Source organism: Ictalurus punctatus, chromosome 20 (assembly GCF_001660625.3).
Source record: "Ictalurus punctatus breed USDA103 chromosome 20, Coco_2.0, whole genome shotgun sequence".
Lineage (NCBI taxonomy): Eukaryota > Metazoa > Chordata > Actinopteri > Siluriformes > Ictaluridae > Ictalurus > Ictalurus punctatus.
The window spans coordinates 10,740,227-10,760,226 of record NC_030435.2 but is presented as its reverse complement, the minus strand read 5'-3'; the positions used below and the strand labels follow the sequence as shown (position 1 = coordinate 10,760,226).

At 38.4% G+C, this 20,000-nt stretch overlaps 1 protein-coding gene across 1 annotated transcript in view; it reads right to left on the bottom strand.

Moving 5' to 3' along the window:
• itgb1 (integrin, beta 1) overlaps window positions 1-20,000 on the bottom strand; it is a gene marked incomplete at its 5' end in the record, with an annotated part of 80,832 nt that overhangs the window by 19,852 nt on the left and 40,980 nt on the right. The window contains 8 exon segments of the mRNA NM_001200086.1: window positions 7,392-7,630; window positions 15,502-15,701; window positions 15,861-16,001; window positions 16,778-16,867; window positions 16,970-17,065; window positions 17,138-17,293; window positions 18,409-18,647; window positions 18,835-19,005. Coding sequence (NP_001187015.2) covers window positions 7,392-7,630; window positions 15,502-15,701; window positions 15,861-16,001; window positions 16,778-16,867; window positions 16,970-17,065; window positions 17,138-17,293; window positions 18,409-18,647; window positions 18,835-19,005 — 1,332 coding nt within the window.

Genomic DNA, 20,000 nt, shown 5'->3' with positions numbered 1-20,000 from the left:
AGAAATTTAGCCAACAGGACAAAACTGAATGAATCAATCAGCATTATTTCCCCCAAAATGCACCTCATTCATCAATCTTTGAGTACATTTCTGTGTAAATGTTTGCATAGGGCAAACCAAACAAAAAAATTATGCTGGCTTTATACACGTTTCGCAAACGCTGATTATATTTTTATTTGCAGATGTTGATAAATGACGATCACCCATAATCCCCCATGTGGCATGCATGCCACAGCTAATTTGAGTTTGGTGATGCCCAAAAAACTAAATAAAATAATTAAATAGCATTTTTTCATAAACAAGTTTTCCCATAAACAATAAAGTCCCTTCAGGTTACGGATCTACCCTTCCAGGTGTCCACATACCTAGCTTGCAGGGAACATTCTCACAACTTTGGCTAACATTACCTAGAAGTTCTATTAATGTTTTAAACAAAACATTTTAAATCTAATGTTTAAAGAATGTTTAAGGATGTTTTCTAATTTAAATAATGTTTCTATAAAGTTAACTGATAACTAAGATATAAAGTATTAACTGCAACATTCAGAGGATGTTTTGAGGATGTTGTCAAAGCCACAGATTATGTTAAATGTTTTGAGATGACGGAATGTTTTTTTTTTTTTTTTTAATAAAACATTCATTTAGTGTGATGTTTTAAAAAGGTAGAACATTTTGCCCACAACATTTTTATTTTTGGGTCATTGTTGAATTCCCATAATCCTTCACTCTACATGGGCAAAGAGCTACACAAACCGATATCAACCTGAAAACAAAACAGCCTTCAGGGGTCAGGGAAGGGTTGTCAAGGAAAAAGGCTGCTCTGCCCAAAACGAACAGCCATTTTGGGTCTGCCAGTAATCTAGGCAGGTGAGCCTATTGTGAATTGTTCAGTCAGTAATGGTATAAAAAAGTTTATACCATATATTTATGGTATCACTTATATATTTAAGTGATTATTGATAGAAGTATATTGTAAGGAGACAGAATTTATTTGTTGTACGTATAATTGCATGGTGTGATTTGCCAGGGGGATTTTGCCTCTGCTAAATTATTTTTATCCCCAGTGGGGACAAAATTTATCTCCCCCACCGACAGTGATTGATGCTATTTCACCAACAGACCCGATAAAATACCTAAAATTATTTTTTTTTTAAAATATATAGCTAAGCAAACCACTGCAACAGAACATGTGAGTGAAGTGGAGCAGTGAGACAATCTGCTAAATCGCTCACAGCCCAAATGAGCACTCCACTCATGTACTGCTCGCACTCACCGGTAAAACAAAGTTTGCTCGAATTCCGCTCAGACATTTAATTTTTCTGTAGTATACATGTTTCAGTTTGCAATATATTACTTGAATAAATGCCTCAATTACAGTATTAGAGAAGATAATTATGACATTTGTGGGTGACATTCAGTTACAGGCTGTGCCTTTTATTAATTCTACTCTATCTAAATTAAATTTATTCATTTAAATAGAGTAACGGGCTTCATAGTCTATATAGGCTACATCCCCCCCTGTCTGATTTTTTCACAAATCACACCCTGGGTAAATGATTCTACAATGAGCTGTATATTAAAAGTAAAGACTGATAATTCATGTTTGTGATGATAAAAATAATTGTATGTACAATTCTTCAGAATAATCTGCTTTGGGTAGAACTTAATTTAAATTACACCTAATTAAGCTGCCATTTAGCTGTGGTTATAAATAATAATAATGAAAAAAAAAATATTTCCAGTTACAGCTTGTTTAGTATGAAATTCCCTCTTTTTGTTTCACTGGCAGATCCAGGGGTTGGGCTAGAGGGGCACTGGTCCAATCTGAAATCTGATTGGTCTCTGAAGTGCCCATGTTCGGTCACTCATCGCTGATCTACTTCAGAGCACTCCATTAGCAGTCAGTTCATTTTAAATTTAACCCGCAGTTTTTCTACCGCATTTCATAAATAGCTGCTGGTCAAACAGCGTTTTTATTATCCTTGTCAGCTTAAGCACCGATGGTAAGTACCCATTCAACACTAACATCTCAAAGGATATTAAAGTTGCCATCACTTAACTTCTCTTTGTCTAATGTTAGGAAGCTAGTTAACCACAAAAAACATTAGCTGTGTCCCCAATGACATACTATACACTTATAATATGCACTCTGCAGTATAGTGTATGAATTTTATAAGGATAGTATCGTCTCAAATGGTACACTTTCGGTCTTGTACTAACAGGACGTGTATGCTGCTTCTCAGTCAAGGGCAAATTATGTCAAATGCACGTAGATGGCTCTATAATTAGCAAAATAGCAAAAATTAATTGGTATATTTTACTGTTTATGTTAATAAACAGTTTTCTTTTATACCCAACAAGACCTCAGTCACTGTCAGATGGAGGCATCATCTGGTCTCTGCAGGCAAAATTTGTTTGCACAATTTAAAATCAACATGTGGTTGTGGCTATAGCTACAGGCAATGTAAACTTTTTTCCTGCCTAAGTTCCGCATTGGAGCCTGATATAGCCCCTCCCCATTCGCTATGTAAGGAAAGCTTCAACCGTTGAGTGCATGAAGTGCCCATCATTACACACTTCATTTTTTGGGGTTTTTCCCATTGTGAACACACTAATCACACTATTTACACTATAAAATGGCACAGAATAGTGCATAACTGTGCGATGTGGGACGCACCTATTAATTAGTTTATTAGCTGGTTACCTAGGCTAAGAAGTTGGGTGGTAGCTAGATAGCTGGCTAATTACTTAGGTTTCACACATTAGTTCCCAGTTGCATAGTTAAGGGAAGTAAAATATAGCAGCTGACACATAAAACTATAATGTTTGGTCATGTCACACAGCCATTAATTGTTCTAAATAAAACTAATCCTGTATAAGTGGCAGCTAGGGGAGTGCACGGAGACTTCATTAATGAATTATGTGGACTTGTGCTCACTTTAAACCAGTTTTTAAATAGTAAAACTTAATCTAAGAAAAGAACAAAAGTTTCCATTGGCAAGAAAGGAGAAGATGAAATTCAATGTTACCTCGAGGAACTTTCTACAGTGAAAAAACCCCCACTCAATTAAGTTCTATAGTTACCTATACTACGTGACTCAACCACGCTCACTCTTGAGAAACTTGTTTAAATTAGGTTCATCATAAGTTTTGATAAGAAACAACACTTTTACAGTGAGGGAAAAAAGTATTTGATCCCCTGCTGATTTTGTACGTTTGCCCACTGACAAAGAAAGGACCATTCTATAATTTTAATGGTAGATTTATTTGAACAGTGAGAGACAGAATAACAACAAGAAAATCCAGAAAAACACATGTCAAAAATGTTATAAATTGATTTGCATTTTAATGAGGGAAATAAGTATTTGATCCCCTCTCAATCAGAAAGATTTCTGGCTCCCAGGTGTCTTTTATACAGGTAACGAGCTGAGATTAGGAGCACACTCTTAAAGGGAGTGCTCCTAATCTCAGCTTGTTACCTGTATAAAAGACACCTGTCCACAGAAGCAATCAGATTCCAAACTCTCCACCATGGCCAAGACCAAAGGGCTCTCCAAGGATGTCAGGGATAAGATTGTAGACCTACAACGTCTGGAATGGGCTTGGACCATTGCCAAGCAGCTTGGTGAGAAGGTGACAACAGTTGGTGCGATTATTTGCAAATGGAAGAAACACAAAAGAACTGTCAATCTCCCTCGGCCTGGGGCTACATGCAAGATCTCACCTCGTGGAGTTGCAACGATCATGAGAACAGTGAGGAATCAGCCCAGAACTACACAGGAGGATCTTGTCAATGATCTCAAGACAGCTGGGACCATAGTCACCAAGAAAACAATTGGTAACACACTATGCCGTGAAGGACTGAAATCCTGCAGCTCCCGCAAGGTCCGCTGCTCAAGAAAGCACATATACATGCCCGTCTGAAGTTTACCAATGAACATCTGAATGATTCAGAGGACAACTGGGTGAAAGTGTTGTGGTCAGATGAGACCAAAATGGAGCTCTTTGACATCAACTCAACTCACCGTGTTTGGAGGAGGAGGAATGCTGCCTATGACCCCAAGAACACCATCCCCACCGTCAAACATGGAGGTGGAAACATTATGCTTTGGGGGTGTTTTTCTGCTAAGGGGACAGGACAACTTCACCGCATCAAAAGGACGATGGACGGGGTCATGTACCGTCAAATCTTGGGTGAGAACCTCCTTCCCTCAGCCAGGGCATTGAAAATGGGTCATGGATGGGTATTCCAGCATGACGATGACCCAAAACACATGGCCAAGGCAACAAAGGAGTGGCTCAAGAAGAAGCACATTAAGGTCCTGGAGTGGCCTAGCCAGTCTCCAGACCTTAATCCCATACAAAATCTGTGGAGGGAGCTGAAGGTTCGAGTTGCCAAACGTCAGCCTCGAAACCTTAATGACTTGGAGAAGATCTGCAAAGAGGAGTGGGACAAAATCCCTCCTGAGATGTGTGCAAACCTGGTGGCCAACTACAAGAAACGTCTGACCTCTGTGATTGCCAACAAGGGTTTTGCCACCAATACGAAGTCATGTTTAGCAGAGGGGTCAAATACTTATCTCAGAAATATTTCTAAAATAAGAAACATTGTCACTACATGATGCGGAAATACTAGTTCATGCATTCGTCACCTCTAGATTAGATTACTGTAATGCCATACTGTCTGGATGTTCCAGCAGGAATATAAATAAGCTCCAATTAGTCCAGAATGCAGCTGCTAGAGTCCTAACTAGAACTAGAAGATACGACCATATCACACCGATATTATCAATACTGCATTGGCTCCCAGTAAAATCTCGCATTAATTATAAAATACTTTTATTAACCTATAAAGCACTAAATGGTCTCGCGCCACAATATCTAAGCGACCTTTTGGTTTTATATGATCCGCCACGCCTACTTAGATCAAAAGATGCAGGCTATCTGACGGTACCTCGAATAGTGAAGGCTACAGCAGGGGGAAGAGCTTTCTCTTATAGAGCCCCACAGTTATGGAACGTCTTCCTATTAGTGTTCGGGACCCAGACACAGTCTCAGTGTTTAAGTCTAAGCTTAAAACATATTTGTTTACTCAAGCCTACCCTGACTAGATTCTGTTCTACTACTTCGCAGTCATAATTATCTTTTTTCTCCCTCTCTCCTTTCGCCGAGCCCCACACGAATTTATGGAGATACTAGAGATCCAGATCCTCTCTGCCTCTGGATGGAGCTCAAATCTTCTTTAATTCCAGACTGCTGGGACTACGGCTGCTCTTAACGCCATACAGACTTCATATAAATCCATAATGAACTTTTTCACAATATCTGTTGTTACCCAGATGAGGATGGGTTCCCTTCTGAGTCGGGTTCCTCTCAAGGTTTCTTCCTCTTAAAACATCTTAGGGAGTTTTTCCTTGCCACCGTCGCCACTCAGTGGCTTGCTCAGTTGGGATAAATTCGCACCTTTAATATCTGTATACCATGTTGATATTTCTGTAAAGCTGCTTTGAGACAATGTCTATTGTAAAAAGCGCTATACAAATAAAATTGAATTGAACTTATTTCCCTCATTAAAATGCAAATCGATTTATAACATTTTTGACCTGCGTTTTTCTGGATTTTCTTGTTGTTATTCTGTCTCTCACTGTTCAAATAAATCTACCATTAAAATTATAGACAGATCATTTCTTTGTCAGAGGGCAAACGTACAAAATCAGCAGCTTTTTTCCCCCTCAGTGTATGTAAACCATACGTAATAGGTTTTGTTAAATCTAATGGACCAACACATTCCATTTTTTTCAGACTTGACAACGTTTAATGTGCTCTGCTGCTTGTTGCAAAATGATTCTGAGAGAGTTTCATAGAGCTGCAGACCAAACATAAGCAGATCATGGGCTTCAGTACAAGAAACAGCAGGGTTTGGTGGTAAAAAGAATATATGCTGTATATAGTACATGTCCAGGCAGAACTATTGTATCTACTAGCAAACAGTGTTTATTCAAAAGAATGAAATCATAGGATCCAGTTTCCTTTGACACGCATTTTTAATGGCCACATCTGTACTTATGTTCAAGCATGATGGTGGAAGTGTGATTGTGTGAGGATGCTTTGCTGCTTCAGGGCAACTTGCAATAATTGAGGGAAACATGAACTCTGCTCTCTACCAGAAAATCCTAAGGAGGATGAATGGTCTTCACATCCATAAGTTGAAACTGAAGCACAACTGGATTATGCAACAAGACAATGATCCAAAGCAAAGGAGCAAGTCCTAAAAGTAAGTGATAGACTGGTCTACAGTTATCAGAAGCATTTGGTTGCAGTTATTGCTGCTAAAAGGTGGCACCACCAGATTTTAAGTTTAAGGGGGCAATTAGTTTTTCACATTGGTGAAAGGTGTTGGATAATTGTTTTTGCTTCAATTTTATAAATAAATAAATAAACAAACAAATAAATAAATAAGTGTGTTCACTCAGTTTAGACAATGTTTTGGTTTCTTAGACCTCTCCATAAGTGGTCCTATATGCTAGAATCAAAAACTGCTTCCAGCTCAGTTAGACTTAGCATGTATTCAGTGGAGCCAACTAGGTCTTGGCAAATTTAGTGACCTAATTGATGAGTCTTTTGCTCCATATTCTACTCTCACTTCAAAATATAAATATTTCCAAAGTCACAGTTATTTAAATATTTTCAGGTTCATAATTGAATCCAGACTTAATGTCCCACCTATCCCTCCAATCTTTTAGAATTGGTTGCTATTTCAAATACTCCCTTGCTAATGTATAATTGCTAAATGTGTAATTGTATTGATACTTTAATGTAAACAAAAAACAAAAAAAACCCTAAACTGGACCAGATGTGAGAGGACATATCAAAGGAAACCTTTAATAGTGCACTAGCAAGAGTAAATGGAATAACCTCTTGTACTCTGAAAGGTATAATTCAGTGATTTTTTTTTTTTTCTAATCCAGTTTTGGTGAGCCTGTGCCTATGATTCTTTTCATGGCTGGCAGGAGATTTAACCCAATGTGGTCTACTGCTGTTGTAGCCCATACACCTCATGGTTTGATGTTTTGTGCATGATGACCACAGTTGTAAAGAGTGCTTATTTGAGTTACTATAATCTTACTGGCAGCTCAAACCAATCTAGCTGCAGCGGGGTTTAAACACGGAGTCCCCACATTTAGCTATGACTCTGCAGTGATGGCAATAGGCAGTAAACAAAACTGAACCCACCAATGACCGGTTTAATGCTCTTTGAGCACACCACAAGGTCAAAGATCACAGCCTGCATCAACGGTGTAAATTACATATTAAAGAGCAAAGAATTTCATTAAAATGGCTTAAACAATACAAATGTTGAAATAGATTATAGAATGAGCATGCAATCTCACCTCCGCATAGTTTGTTGCTGGATCGGTCACAGTTGAAGTTGTCACATTCACAGTACTTCCCTTCATACCGCTCCTCTGGGTTGTCTCGCTTCTTGCATTCACATGTTCCACAGATACAGTCTCCATTGTTGCTACAGATATCTGTGCCGTTGTCCATGCGGCAGTTTGCATCCAGATCCTCTGCCCTGACGTCATCTTTGCTACATTCACAAACCCTTCCAATACGTCCCTCATTGCATCTGTCAAGACACAACGCAGCATCTTCAGTCTTACTGTACAACAGAGCCATTTAACTATGGAAGTAAATTTGTGCCGAAAGTATTGAACATAACTTTTATAACTTTTCAAGAATCAAACAAAAATATACAATGAGGAAAAAAAAGAAATACATTGAACTCAGTGGCAAAAATTTTAAATGGTCTTCATATATACACAGCATTCATTGTTACCAGTTTTCCAAGTTCCCTTTTCGTTAATCATGGTTCATGAATGCGCAGCCTGAGTTTTCATTTACGTGCCAAAGTTTGCACCACTGAAGTCTCCACTTCCAGGTCAGGGAGCTGTCAATCCAAATCTCCCTAGCCAATAAGAGTAAATCACTGTTAAGCCCACCCACATGAGAGATCTGTGCCAGAAGGGCAAATGTAAACTTGTGGAGCATAACCAAAAACTTTGAAATTGTAGATGAAAACTCTGGCAGTGCATTCATAAATCATGAATAGTGAAAAGGAAGCTTAGAAAACTTAAAGAATGCTCTTAATTTGAAGAGCAAATTTTTGCACAAGTGTTTTTCTTCTCTCTCATTGTATATTTTTCTTGAAAAATGATGTCCAATACAAATTTAACTCCATAGAAAATGAAACTCTTATGGAGTTAGAATTCTGCCATTAGAAATTAATAACATTCAGAATGTAAACATTCGGGGGGCAGGGTGTACGAAAAAGATTTCTTCTCTCTTAATATAGAGGATGTTGTCTTTTCTGTTTTAATGACTGACTACTTGATTAAAAAGAAAAGAAAAAAAAAACAAAAACAAAAAAACCTCACTTAAATTTCTTTGAAGCATACCACAGGAATTCCTTCATTTCTGCAATGCAGACTGAAACTAGAGCTGCACAATTAATTGAATGTTGATCTCGATTACGATTTTCACTGCCCACGATTACATGAACATGATCAACAGCGATATTGACGTTTAAAGTTAGTCCTCCATTCATATAAAACTCTGCTGCATATCAAATCAAGCGCTTCCTAAACTTACAGCCAATCACCATAGAGTGGTGCAGGGATGAATTAATTTTGTATGCCAAAACCCGGAAACGAGTTAGCATTTTAGCACTTTTGGTTCCATCGTCCCGAAATCAAATGGGTTTTTTGAATGGGATTTTGGTTAAAAGCCTGAAATAAGGTCTGCGGTGAACACAAGGTCAAAATATTTATACCCCACTCATGAGTTTTTAAAGCTTTTACATGTATTGAAAAAGGCAATTGCGAACATGTTGCAACAGACGTTGTTGGGGACACTAAACGTCATCACGCCAAAGAGGGAAAAAAAAAACTTTGCAAATAAACTGGTTCAGGAACGCTGTGCACGATTCCCAAAAAATGTGGATAAAGATTCATCCACAGAGTAAATCCGTATTATGTAAAATGTTTGTAAAAGTTTGGAAAAGTTGTCGGAAGCTTGGTGATGGTGGAAGTCAAGAGACCGTGGTTAGTTTGTTTAAAGCACATTGTTAGATTTTTATTTCTTGCGATTGCATTTAGGCTTCAAACTTCATAAAAGTTATGTTCATTTGTGAAAATTATCTTGGAAAAAACGTGTTAGCAATGTAAACTTTTGTTAATCACAGAGTTTTTTTTTTTTTTTTGCAATAATCTAAAAGTCTATGGGAAAATCCTATTGAGTTTTTGTCGAGGGAACCAGTGTGATGCTAACTTCCGGGTTCCGGTACAAAATGACGTCAACCCTGCACCACTCTATTGGGTGATTTGGCTGCGTCTCTCCTCCAGTAAACACTTATTGCATTTTCTGCAAAGGCCTGATTTTTTTTCATTTGGGTGCATAGTGTTATATTTGGTTGATTGCATATTTATTTTTACTTATATTTTGGATACAATTTTACTTATATTTTGCTTGTACGCGATGATGCACTTTAAGGACCAGTCTAACTTGATGCACAGATTAGTACATTAGCAGGAATGTAGCACAACATGGAGGTGAAAGCAGTGGTCTGTTTATTTAAATGTGAAAGTGCAAAAAAAAAAAAAAAAAAAAAGTGTCCCTAAAATCAATGAAAATTCATGATAAATAATCGTGATCTCCATATTTATAAAATAATCGTGATCATAATTTTGGCCATAATAAGTATGTAAATTTTATTTATAAAACATATTTAACATAGTGAAGCTAACCAAAGTGCTGAACAGAGTAAAGAAAAGTAAAAGAGAAAACAGAATAAAACCAAATAAAGACAGACAATGGTAAAAAATTTGACTGAAATGCCTGGGAGAAGAGATATGTTTTCAGCCTCATTTTAAAAATAGTAACTGAAGGTGCAAGGCGGATGTAAGATAAGATAAGATAACCTTTATTGATCTCACACTTGGGAAATTCCCTCGTTACAGCAGCTCAATTACACAAAAAACAGATAGGAAAGAATACACATTAAATAGGAATAGAATTGAAATAAAAGTATCTCTCTCTCTCTCTCTCTCTCTCTCTCTCTCTCTCTCTCTCTCTCTCTCTCTATATATATATATATATATATATATATATATATATATATATATATATATATATATATATATATATATATGCACACACACATATATACACACACACACACACACAATAGGAATAAACAAATAATTAAATTAGTAAAAAAAATAATAATGGTAATATGTACACTATACACCTCAGTGTATGTGTATAATTTGAATATGTGCAGATGTGTAACACCCTGTTTATATACATGAGTGGATAAATGGATTATTAATAGAGGGCAAATGTCCAGTGGCAATTGATTCCATAAACAATTATTTTGGTTTTGTCTTCATTAAGTTGGAGGAAATTATTTATTAACCTTTTTTTTTTATATTTTTTTATTTTTTTATAAATCATCCAGACAGTCCAACAATGCCTGAATGGAGTCACCAGCTTTCAATGGTATGTACAACTGGGTATCATCAGCATATAAATGAAAAGAGATATTGTGTGCCTTAATAAATGTTCCCCAATGGACACGCAAGTTAAAAAGAAGTGGGCCCAGAATGGAGTCTTGAGGTACACTACTAATAATAGGAGTGGAAGATGAGGAGAAATTACCCAACGCTACCGATAAGGACCTGTCTTTAAGATATGAGCTGAACCATTGTAAGGCTTAATGAGCTGAACCATTTGATAACAATCAAATGCTCTAAGCGCCAAAATAGTATGTTATGATCTACAGTATCAAAGGCAACTGTAAGGTCTAGTAGCAACAACACAGTATTTTTACCAGCATCCACTGCCAGTAAAATGTCATTTGACACTTAACAAAGCACTGACAAACAAACACTGACTAACAAAGACACTGTGCTATGATAAGCAGTGAAGCCAGATTGTAAAGGTTCCAATAACATGGCTGAATTTAAAAACAGGATCAATTGCGACTGCACAACTTTCTCTAACAGCTTTGACAGAAAGAAAGATAAAATAAGGATAAAATAAAGATAGCTTAGAGACAGGTCGATCACTGTTTGATGATCATGGTGTTTAATATAAAATGCACCCCTGCATTAGAGGACTTTCTTCCTCAGTCACTTGATTAGTCATCCGTCTGATGGTGACTGAGGCCATGTTGGGAATAAAAGGTAACGTTCACAAACAGTAAAGTGAATAAAGTCATTGTCAGTGACTTTGGGTGTCTGCTAATGCTAGCGTGTGTATGACGTAATGCGGCGTCGACTAGGAATCAACTTATACTTCCGGTTAGTAAAAACCCACTAGTGTTCCATTTGAGATACTACCTTTCTAGTGTAAGTGTACAGTATGTCATTTGGGACACAACTTTAGTATTTACTCTCTGAAGCACGTTTTCAGAACAGAAGTAACGTAGTGAATAAACGCGCCCTGTGCTGCGCGCAGACCAACCAATCGATAATGAGATTCGTTGACAATGATTTTCATAATCGATTATTATCGATTAGTTGTTGCAGCTCTAGAGTAATTATTGAATTTATCGTAGTGAATAAAGTCTTAGGTCTATGACAGAGTGTAGTAATTAAATCAGAGAAATACCTAGTCCTAGCTGACTTTGCTGCATTCTGAAACTTAAACTGACAATTTTTAAAAATCTCAAAAGGACACAGTTAAACGCTCATGCTTCCATCTCTGCTCTACTGTTCGACAAGCCTGTCTGACAGAACGTGCATCATCATCCAGCCAGTAATAAGACTTTTGCTTTGTTGTTTCAGCTTGAAAGGAGCAATAGAATCTAAAATATTAGAGCAAAATGTGTAAAATAAAGCAATCAAATCATCGGGTACAGAAGAAGACTCTGCAGCACACAAGATAGATTTTTCAACAGCATTAGCTAGATGACTTTCACTAAACTGAGAGGCAGTGAGTGAATTAATAAAATGGGAGTAACAGCCTGAGGGCCTAGTCACGACGGCAGAGCTTGCAGCAGGGACATTAAAAACAATGGGCTTGTGATCAGACAAGGAAGCATTTTCAATATTAACACTGAAACATTGGGCAGTGGTGGCTTGGTGGGGCAGTGGTGGCTGATCGGAAGGTCGGTGGTTCAAACCCCAGCACTGCCAAGCTGCCACTGTTGGGCCCTTGAGCAAGGCCCTTAACCCTCTCTGCTCCAGGGGCGCTGTATCATGACTGACCCTAACATGCTAGGGTATGCGAAAAAAAGAATTTCACTGTGCATATGTATATGTGATCAATAAAGACTGATCATTATGGATTGCCTGATTTATATGTTGAGTAAGACCAAAAGAAAGATATCATAAATTCAGTAACCAAGGATCGACCAGGGCAAAAGACATGCACATTAAAATCATCCAATAACAACATACGATCATACAACGGAACAATAGAAGTTTTTAAAAAAATCACAAAAATCACTTCAAAATGTCTCTTCAAAAATGTACAGGTTAGTTGGCCTATAGATCAAAACACAAAAGTGTGGAGGAGGTCGACTAACGCAACACACTGTACCACAAACGATGAATAAATCCCAACAGAAACTGTCCGTACATTAAGTGATTGTTTAAAAACCATAGCAACTCCACCGCCCTTGCCAGAAGACATTGGAGTACTAATAACAGTTCAGCAGACAGAGTTCCTTGAGGACTGTTGACTCACCAGGACTAATCCAGGTCTCAGTCAGAAATAAAATATCCAAGTTATGTCTGGCAGAAAATTCATTTAAAATAAAAAAGTTTTGTTGCACATGGACCTAACATTAACTTGGGCCATATTCAGAGGAGACTGAGGTAAGAAGGTCAGTTCCGGTGAAACGAAATCCAATTGGGGGAGGTTTATACAGTTCACTCTTCTCTGACGAATGCATAATCGTGGAGGAGCAGAGCAATTAGATAAGTGTGCCTTTGATCAGATTTTATTCCATACCAATGGAGGACGACTATGTGGTGGAAGTTCTGAAGACCATCTTTGCCATTCTCGTGCAAGATCTGGAGGCAAGCCTATTGGTTCTTATATGCAAACAGAATGCTTCTTTTTGTATTCTCCCTTTATTACAACATCCAACAATCTAGTCAGATCAAAGACAAAATCTGTTTCAGTCCTCCACACCAAGCCTAGATCCTTCAGTACAGATCCATTTGCCTCAATCTCTGGTGCAAGGCCATTCATTGTTGTCTTCCATTTCTCCTTCATTGCAGAACAGTTGGTTGTCCATTTGCAAAGCTCCATGCCAGCAATGTAGACCATGTGTTTTGCACTGGTAGGTATAAAGAAGGTATTTTCCACATCACTTGCACTTGAGATGAAGTCATCAACATAAAGTGATTCCTTTATCATGTTCACAACCTCAGGAAGTTAGGTTTCATATTCCTTTAAATACTTTCTCACAGCTGCCAGGGGAAATGGACTGGGGGACACACCAAACATCACTCTTCACCCTTAGCGCACGCAGTTTCTCATCTGTTTTCATGGGATGGTGCAGTGAGCCAGAGGAATCGCACCGCATCTCTGCCCCCCTTTATTCAGGGCTCCAGATGGCGACTAAAATGGTCACCAATGCGACTAACTTTTTAATTTTGTGACTATGTTTTTTCTGCCAGTCGCCAGTGGCCACCGTTACCCACAAACAAAATTTAAAAACAAATTAAATAGAAATTACGATAAGTCTTAAGGCTACTGAACTCTCAACTCCTCTTGTGCCTGCAATTACCTGCCCTATCGCATGCACATCTGTATGGTTTCCAATAAACAAACTCTGCACTCTTGTCCTGCAGTGGTTGAAGCGTTGGCTGTATAGATGAACAGAAACAGGTTTAACGTCACGTTTATCGGGTTAAAAAGTTGGGAGTGTTAACTTAATTAAAAGGTGTTTAATTTAGTTTGATGTGGTTTAGTTCGTTGGAATTTGAATTTATCTGTTATATGTAGGCTAGCTAACTGTGTAGATAACTAACGTTGGGCAGCTGACAAGAAAACAAAATGCGCAAACGGAAAATAGACACTCTCATTCCCTGCCCATCCAAACCCTGCCTCCTCTACATCAGATGCTGACGATGTTGAGACCCTCTCGGCCAGTGAAAGTTCTCAAGTGACATTTGAGTCATCCCAGCCCGTTTCAATCGATGTGCAATCTTTTACAGATGATGACAGCCAAGTGCAGCGAGTCAAGTCTTCTTCTCCAGTCTCTGCGGCTCCCATCCCGACAAGACTGTTTAAATCAGCTTAGCTACAAGAGCCTGGTTACGTTATGACAATGGGAAAATGTACTGCACCTTTTGTGCTAAAACAGGACAAGATATTGCTGGTAAAACAGTTTGTTACCGGTTCGAGTTAGGCTCTGTCAGTCAGGATTTAGGCCTCATCACAGTACTGAGACAGTGGTATAAAATTATAAAGTGGTAAATGACCTACACTGGCAGGGTGGTGTCTCCTTGCTTGACCTTAGTGCAGCTTTTGATAACATTGATCTTGTTCTCCTTGATTGAGTAGAAAATTTTGGACTCTAGGGAACAGCCTATTCTCTTGGCTCAGATCTTATGTGACTGATAGCTATCAGTTTGTAAATGAAAATGGTGACTTCTATATGTATACTATGGCAAAGTTTGGTTAACACAAAGTTCCGTTTTAGGTCCACTGCTGTCTTCGATATATATGCTACCTTTGGGTACAATTATTTTTAAACATGGTATTCCACTCTTATGCTGAAGAAACAGTTATAGGTTTCAGCAAAGTCAGACGAGAAATACTAGCTTAATAGTCAAGGAATGTGTAAAGGACAATAGACGCTGAATATCTTCCTCCTAGTCAATTCTGACAAGACATTATTACTTCTAGTAGGACCTAAGGTAGTTAGAAGCAAGCATTCTGATTACATCGAAACGCCTTTCCTAACGAAAATAGACACTGGATAGATATGGCTCTGCTTATTGAAGACAGTCCCTTTACACTGGTGAAAATGTATAGTTTTTCCAATTGCAACCAGAAAAAGGTGATTCTCAGTAAGATTATGGACATTATGGAATTTAAAGTTGCTTATCCAGCAGACCGTGCCTTCGTTGGAGCAGAATTTGTTTCACCAGATGAATGGTGGGACAGATGTCCGACCAGTTTTGAGGTCTCCCACTTAAATGTTTTACTAAAGTTTAACAATTCTAATCCCCTGTTATATATCTGGAGGTCTTTAAATGTAAAAGGCAATATTCCTAGTACAAACCACACCACAGTTCTAACTCTAGAATTGATTTTTGGCTTGGTATTAATGTGCTTGAATTGGTCAAGGGAATGTTTTTTGCTTTTTACATTTTAGATTAGAGAACTTTCAATCAAATTCAGTAAAAATAATTTGAAACTAAATTCATGCATGAGAAACAAACACACTCCAGTGTGTTTTTGACATTGATCTCTTACCTGCATGCTCCACATTCGAGGGTTCCATTGCCAAAGTGACAGTCAGGACTTTTGGGTATTCCTTTTTTGGAACATTCACACTCACAGATGAAGTTTAGAACAACCACTACCTCCTCATTGAAGCCCAGTGGCTTGATCTTCACCTCTGATGTACCATGTGATGGGCAGCCCTTAGAGGTGATGGCTATGTCAAAGGTCACCTGCATGATGAACAGGAACATTGGTGCAGATCATATTTCACTTTCATGATATGACCAAAAAAAAATCTTATCAGATAAAATAGGACTGGCAGGTTTAAACATGTTAGCTTCTCTCAGTGACCTCCTATGTTCACCTCTTAACATTACACTTGATCTTACCTCATCACCAATGGAGATATTTGAGCACTTTCTTCCATTGTCTCCCGTTTCACTCACTCCGTTTATGCAGTGGGACACGTATGAGATGGACACTCCCTCAGGCAGCTTGCTGTTCTCCAGGATCACCTCGGATGACAGAGACTAAGGCAGAGATTTGGAAATTATTGAAAGAAAGTTCATGAGATTCAAACAATGTGAATACATCAACAACTAAACATACAGATATATAATTAAAAGAATCTCATTTTGCCCTTTTTGCTTTTTAAAAACAAGAATCCCTCACTCACTTTGGGATATTATAGCAAGAGTTGGACACCTGACCAATCACACTATGTGCTTGTTGATGCCATCCCAGATTTAGTCCACCCTTTGCTGTTATAATAACCTCCACTCTTCTGGAAAGGCTTTCCATTACATTTTGGAGCATGGCTGTGGAGATTTGCCCATTCAGGCACAAAAGCATTAGCAAGGTCAGGCACTGATGTTGGGCAAGGCCTCCTTGCCTGCAGGTAGCTTTCCAGTTCATCAAAAAAGTGTTCAGTGGGGTTGAGGCCAGGGCTTTTGTGCAGGCCACTAGAGTTCTTCCACTCCAACTTTGGCAAACCATGTTTTAAAGAACCTACTGTAGCTTTATGCACAGGGCCACGGTCATGCTGGAACAGGTTTGGTCTAGGCCCCTTAGTTACAGTGAAGGGAAAATGTAATTGTACAACATACAAGGACATTCTGTTCAATTGTGTGCTTACAATATTTTAGCAACAGTTTGGGGAAGGCTCACATATTGGTACCATGGTAAGGTGTCCACATTCTCTTAATGTACATTAGTCCATTGGAGATGAACAGCAATCATACCAAGAATGTATAGTACAGTACACACTTCAAGCATAAAGAAAGTCATACAATACTGTTTTACTCACATTGTAGGCATCAATGATAAGTTTGATCACATTACTGGAGTTCGCAGACAACGTTCCCACAGCTGACTTTGGAATAAGATTTTTAAGCTCCTAAAAATTAAATGAATCTTCTCAAAATCTGTTTGCTTAATTTGCTGTTTTTTTCTACATAGTTCACTACTTGCCTTATTGCATGTTATTAAAAATAATTACCTTATAGACAGGCTGGAACTCCTCAGTCACAGCAAAGATGGTCTGAATGTTGTTGTCGCTCAGTTTCTGTACAAGGTGTGCAATTGAAGGGTAGTCCTATAACAAAGAAGGTCTTCAATATTACTGTGTATTTGTAGATTTCTAGGATGTGGAATACAGCAAACTTACATAGTAATGGCTCATTGTGTATAGATTATCCTTCAGGTGGCATTTTCCATCATTGGGAAGCACAATGCCACCCAGTTTACCGTCTCCCGCAAAGTGAAAGCCAGCGTCTGTTGAAAACACTAGTAGTCGGGTGACATTCCTCCAACCAATCTGTTCCTAAAATATCCAAACAAAAAAAGGTGTTCTTATTAATTTTAAAGCTTACAAATAAAAATATATGAATGTAGTGCAGTTAAAAATATATCGATGTGCTCCCATGCAGCACAATAGGATTTGGGGAGATCATGAGTTTGAATTCTGATGATGGCACAACAATCAGTGGCCAGGATAAATTGTGTCTTGGAAAAAGTAAGAAAGCATGTGTTACCCTTCAACCTCCCCAGTGAGCAACTGTCATAATCGTGGTGGGGCGGGGGGTGTCAAGGATAATCTTGGACAATACATTGCACATTCCATACAAAGGCATGGTGTGCACATTACTGTTTGAGGTAAAACATCTATTGCAACTACACAATCAGTATTTTGATTTAAGTCCACAAATGAAAAACAAAGCATTATACATTTTACATGTAGGGTTATGGTATATGTGATGTATATCGTAAAATGCACTTAAAAAAGCAACTCCAGACTCCAGCAACGCATTATCATCATTTCGTAATTATTATAAAACAGTTCGAGTTAGACACAAGGGCCACTAACTAACTATGCCAAGAAAGGGTATGAGGTTTACATGTAGGCTATTAAATGAGAGATTGGGATTTTTAAATTCTGTTTCTACAGCAGAAGTGAAAAACTAGAATAGCAACTGATGTTTTTGTCCTACATAAACTCATAATAAACTGCTGACATGCAACAATGGTTTACAACCTCCTTAAGGCTGTTTTTGTTTAACTTTTTTTTAGTGTTACTAGTTTTCTATAGGTTCATAGAGTTAGGGTTACTTTGTTTTCCAGAATATGTACAGGACCAAGCATGCTTTCGCAATAAGCGTTCATCAACTGATGTCCAGCCCTAAACAACAAAATGCTCCAGAAATTAAGCCATTATCCTTATTAAGCATGTTGTGCAAGTAAAGCTTTGGAGTTTACACTGTGGTGTCATTTACAGCCATTCCTTCAAGATTATTACCTTGTCGAAACACATTGCGCATATAGCTGCTTTCCATGAATCAGCTTAAAATGAGCATTAATTCTGTGAACACAGGGCATGACAACAGGAAAAAGGCCAATAGAATTGCTCTTTAGTTCAAGTAACCTCCCTAACAAACTTACCCCACAGACAGCAACTTGCATGATGGCGTCAAAGCCTCCCTCGGGTGAGTCCAGGTTTCCAGAAATCTGTTGCCGGCTGACTAGGCTGTTAAACTGGCGACCATCCTCAGTCAGACTTAATACATTTTTATAGCTGAAGGGGCTTGTGCAGTTTTGATCGGAAGTACAGGGATTCAGCAGCTTAGCAGGGGTTGTACTGATGTAGGGCATCACAGTCTTTTCCACAAATGAACCAAAACCTGGAAAAAAAAATTACACCAGAATATATACATTCAATATCTGTGTTGATTAAATGAGCAGAACTCCAACAACACCCAAAGAACAAGCCTGACTTAGTCACACTTGGTTAACTGAGCTAGTTAACATACACCATTATGGATCCCACTGATTCTTTAATGCTATTGGGATAGTTTGAAACACCCATACCAATCCTGAAGTCAGATGTGACTGACTGCATCTCACGCATCAGGTCCGTTCCCAAATTCTTCACATTCTCCAAATCATCCTTCATGGAGTAACTCAAGTCCATCAGGTAGTACAGGTCAATGGGATAATCCTCTGCCCTTTTAAACTTCAGGGAAAATTTTTGAGGCTCACCTATAACAAAAAAAAAATACCGTGTCCACATCAGAACAAAACCCATTCACATGGTCAATTTTTGACACTTTCTACATTATACAACACATGTACACCTGTGGAATTACATTATGGAACACATGTACACCTGCACATTCATGCAGTTATCTAGCCAGCCAATCATATGCAATATATAAAATCATGCAGATACAGCTCAAGAGCTTCAGTTAATGTTCACATCAAAGTTCAGAATCAGGAAAAATGTGAGCTCAGTGACCATGGCATGGCTGTTCTCACCAGAAGGGCTGGTTGAAGTATTTTAGAAACTGCTGATCTGGGATTTTCACACACACACACACACACACACCCCAGCCCCTACAGTATAGGGGTGTCATGAGTACCGATACTTCATTCTTAAAACGTGACGGTACTTGCTTTTCTGCAGTAGCATAGGTACCATTGGTAATGAAGGTACCGTGGTTGCAATTCTTCCGGAACTGAAGGGGGCAGCAAATACGTGCAAGTGTTTTAGTTGGTCCACAAGTAGTAAAGAAGAAGAACGCCTACAAGCACATGGGAAAAACTAAAGAAGATGGCGACAATTTTAGCTCCGCCCTGACTCGTTGGGAGGAAAGGTGGTAAGAGTCAAATATATTACTCTGCATTCGAGTCGGATGACAACAAACATATAATTGATGCTCTGAAGGAGGTGTGCAACCGATGCTATCGTTCATTTGAAAGAAAGCAAGGAAACACCTCGAATTTGACAAAGCACCTGAAAGACGGGCCCTATATTATGTTTCTCTAAGGCAGCTGGCATTGTGGCCGTGAAACCAGCTAATGTTATGCTCCATGTAATGTTTGCGATAGCCAGTTAACTATGCTAACGCATTGCAATGTTATAAACTACCTCCCTAATGGGCCACCATGCATCACCGTTCAGCCCATGTCCTGTCAGCAAAATGTAGCCTAATGTCACAAATTATTATAGAAATGTTAATGGTTTTAATAAATCT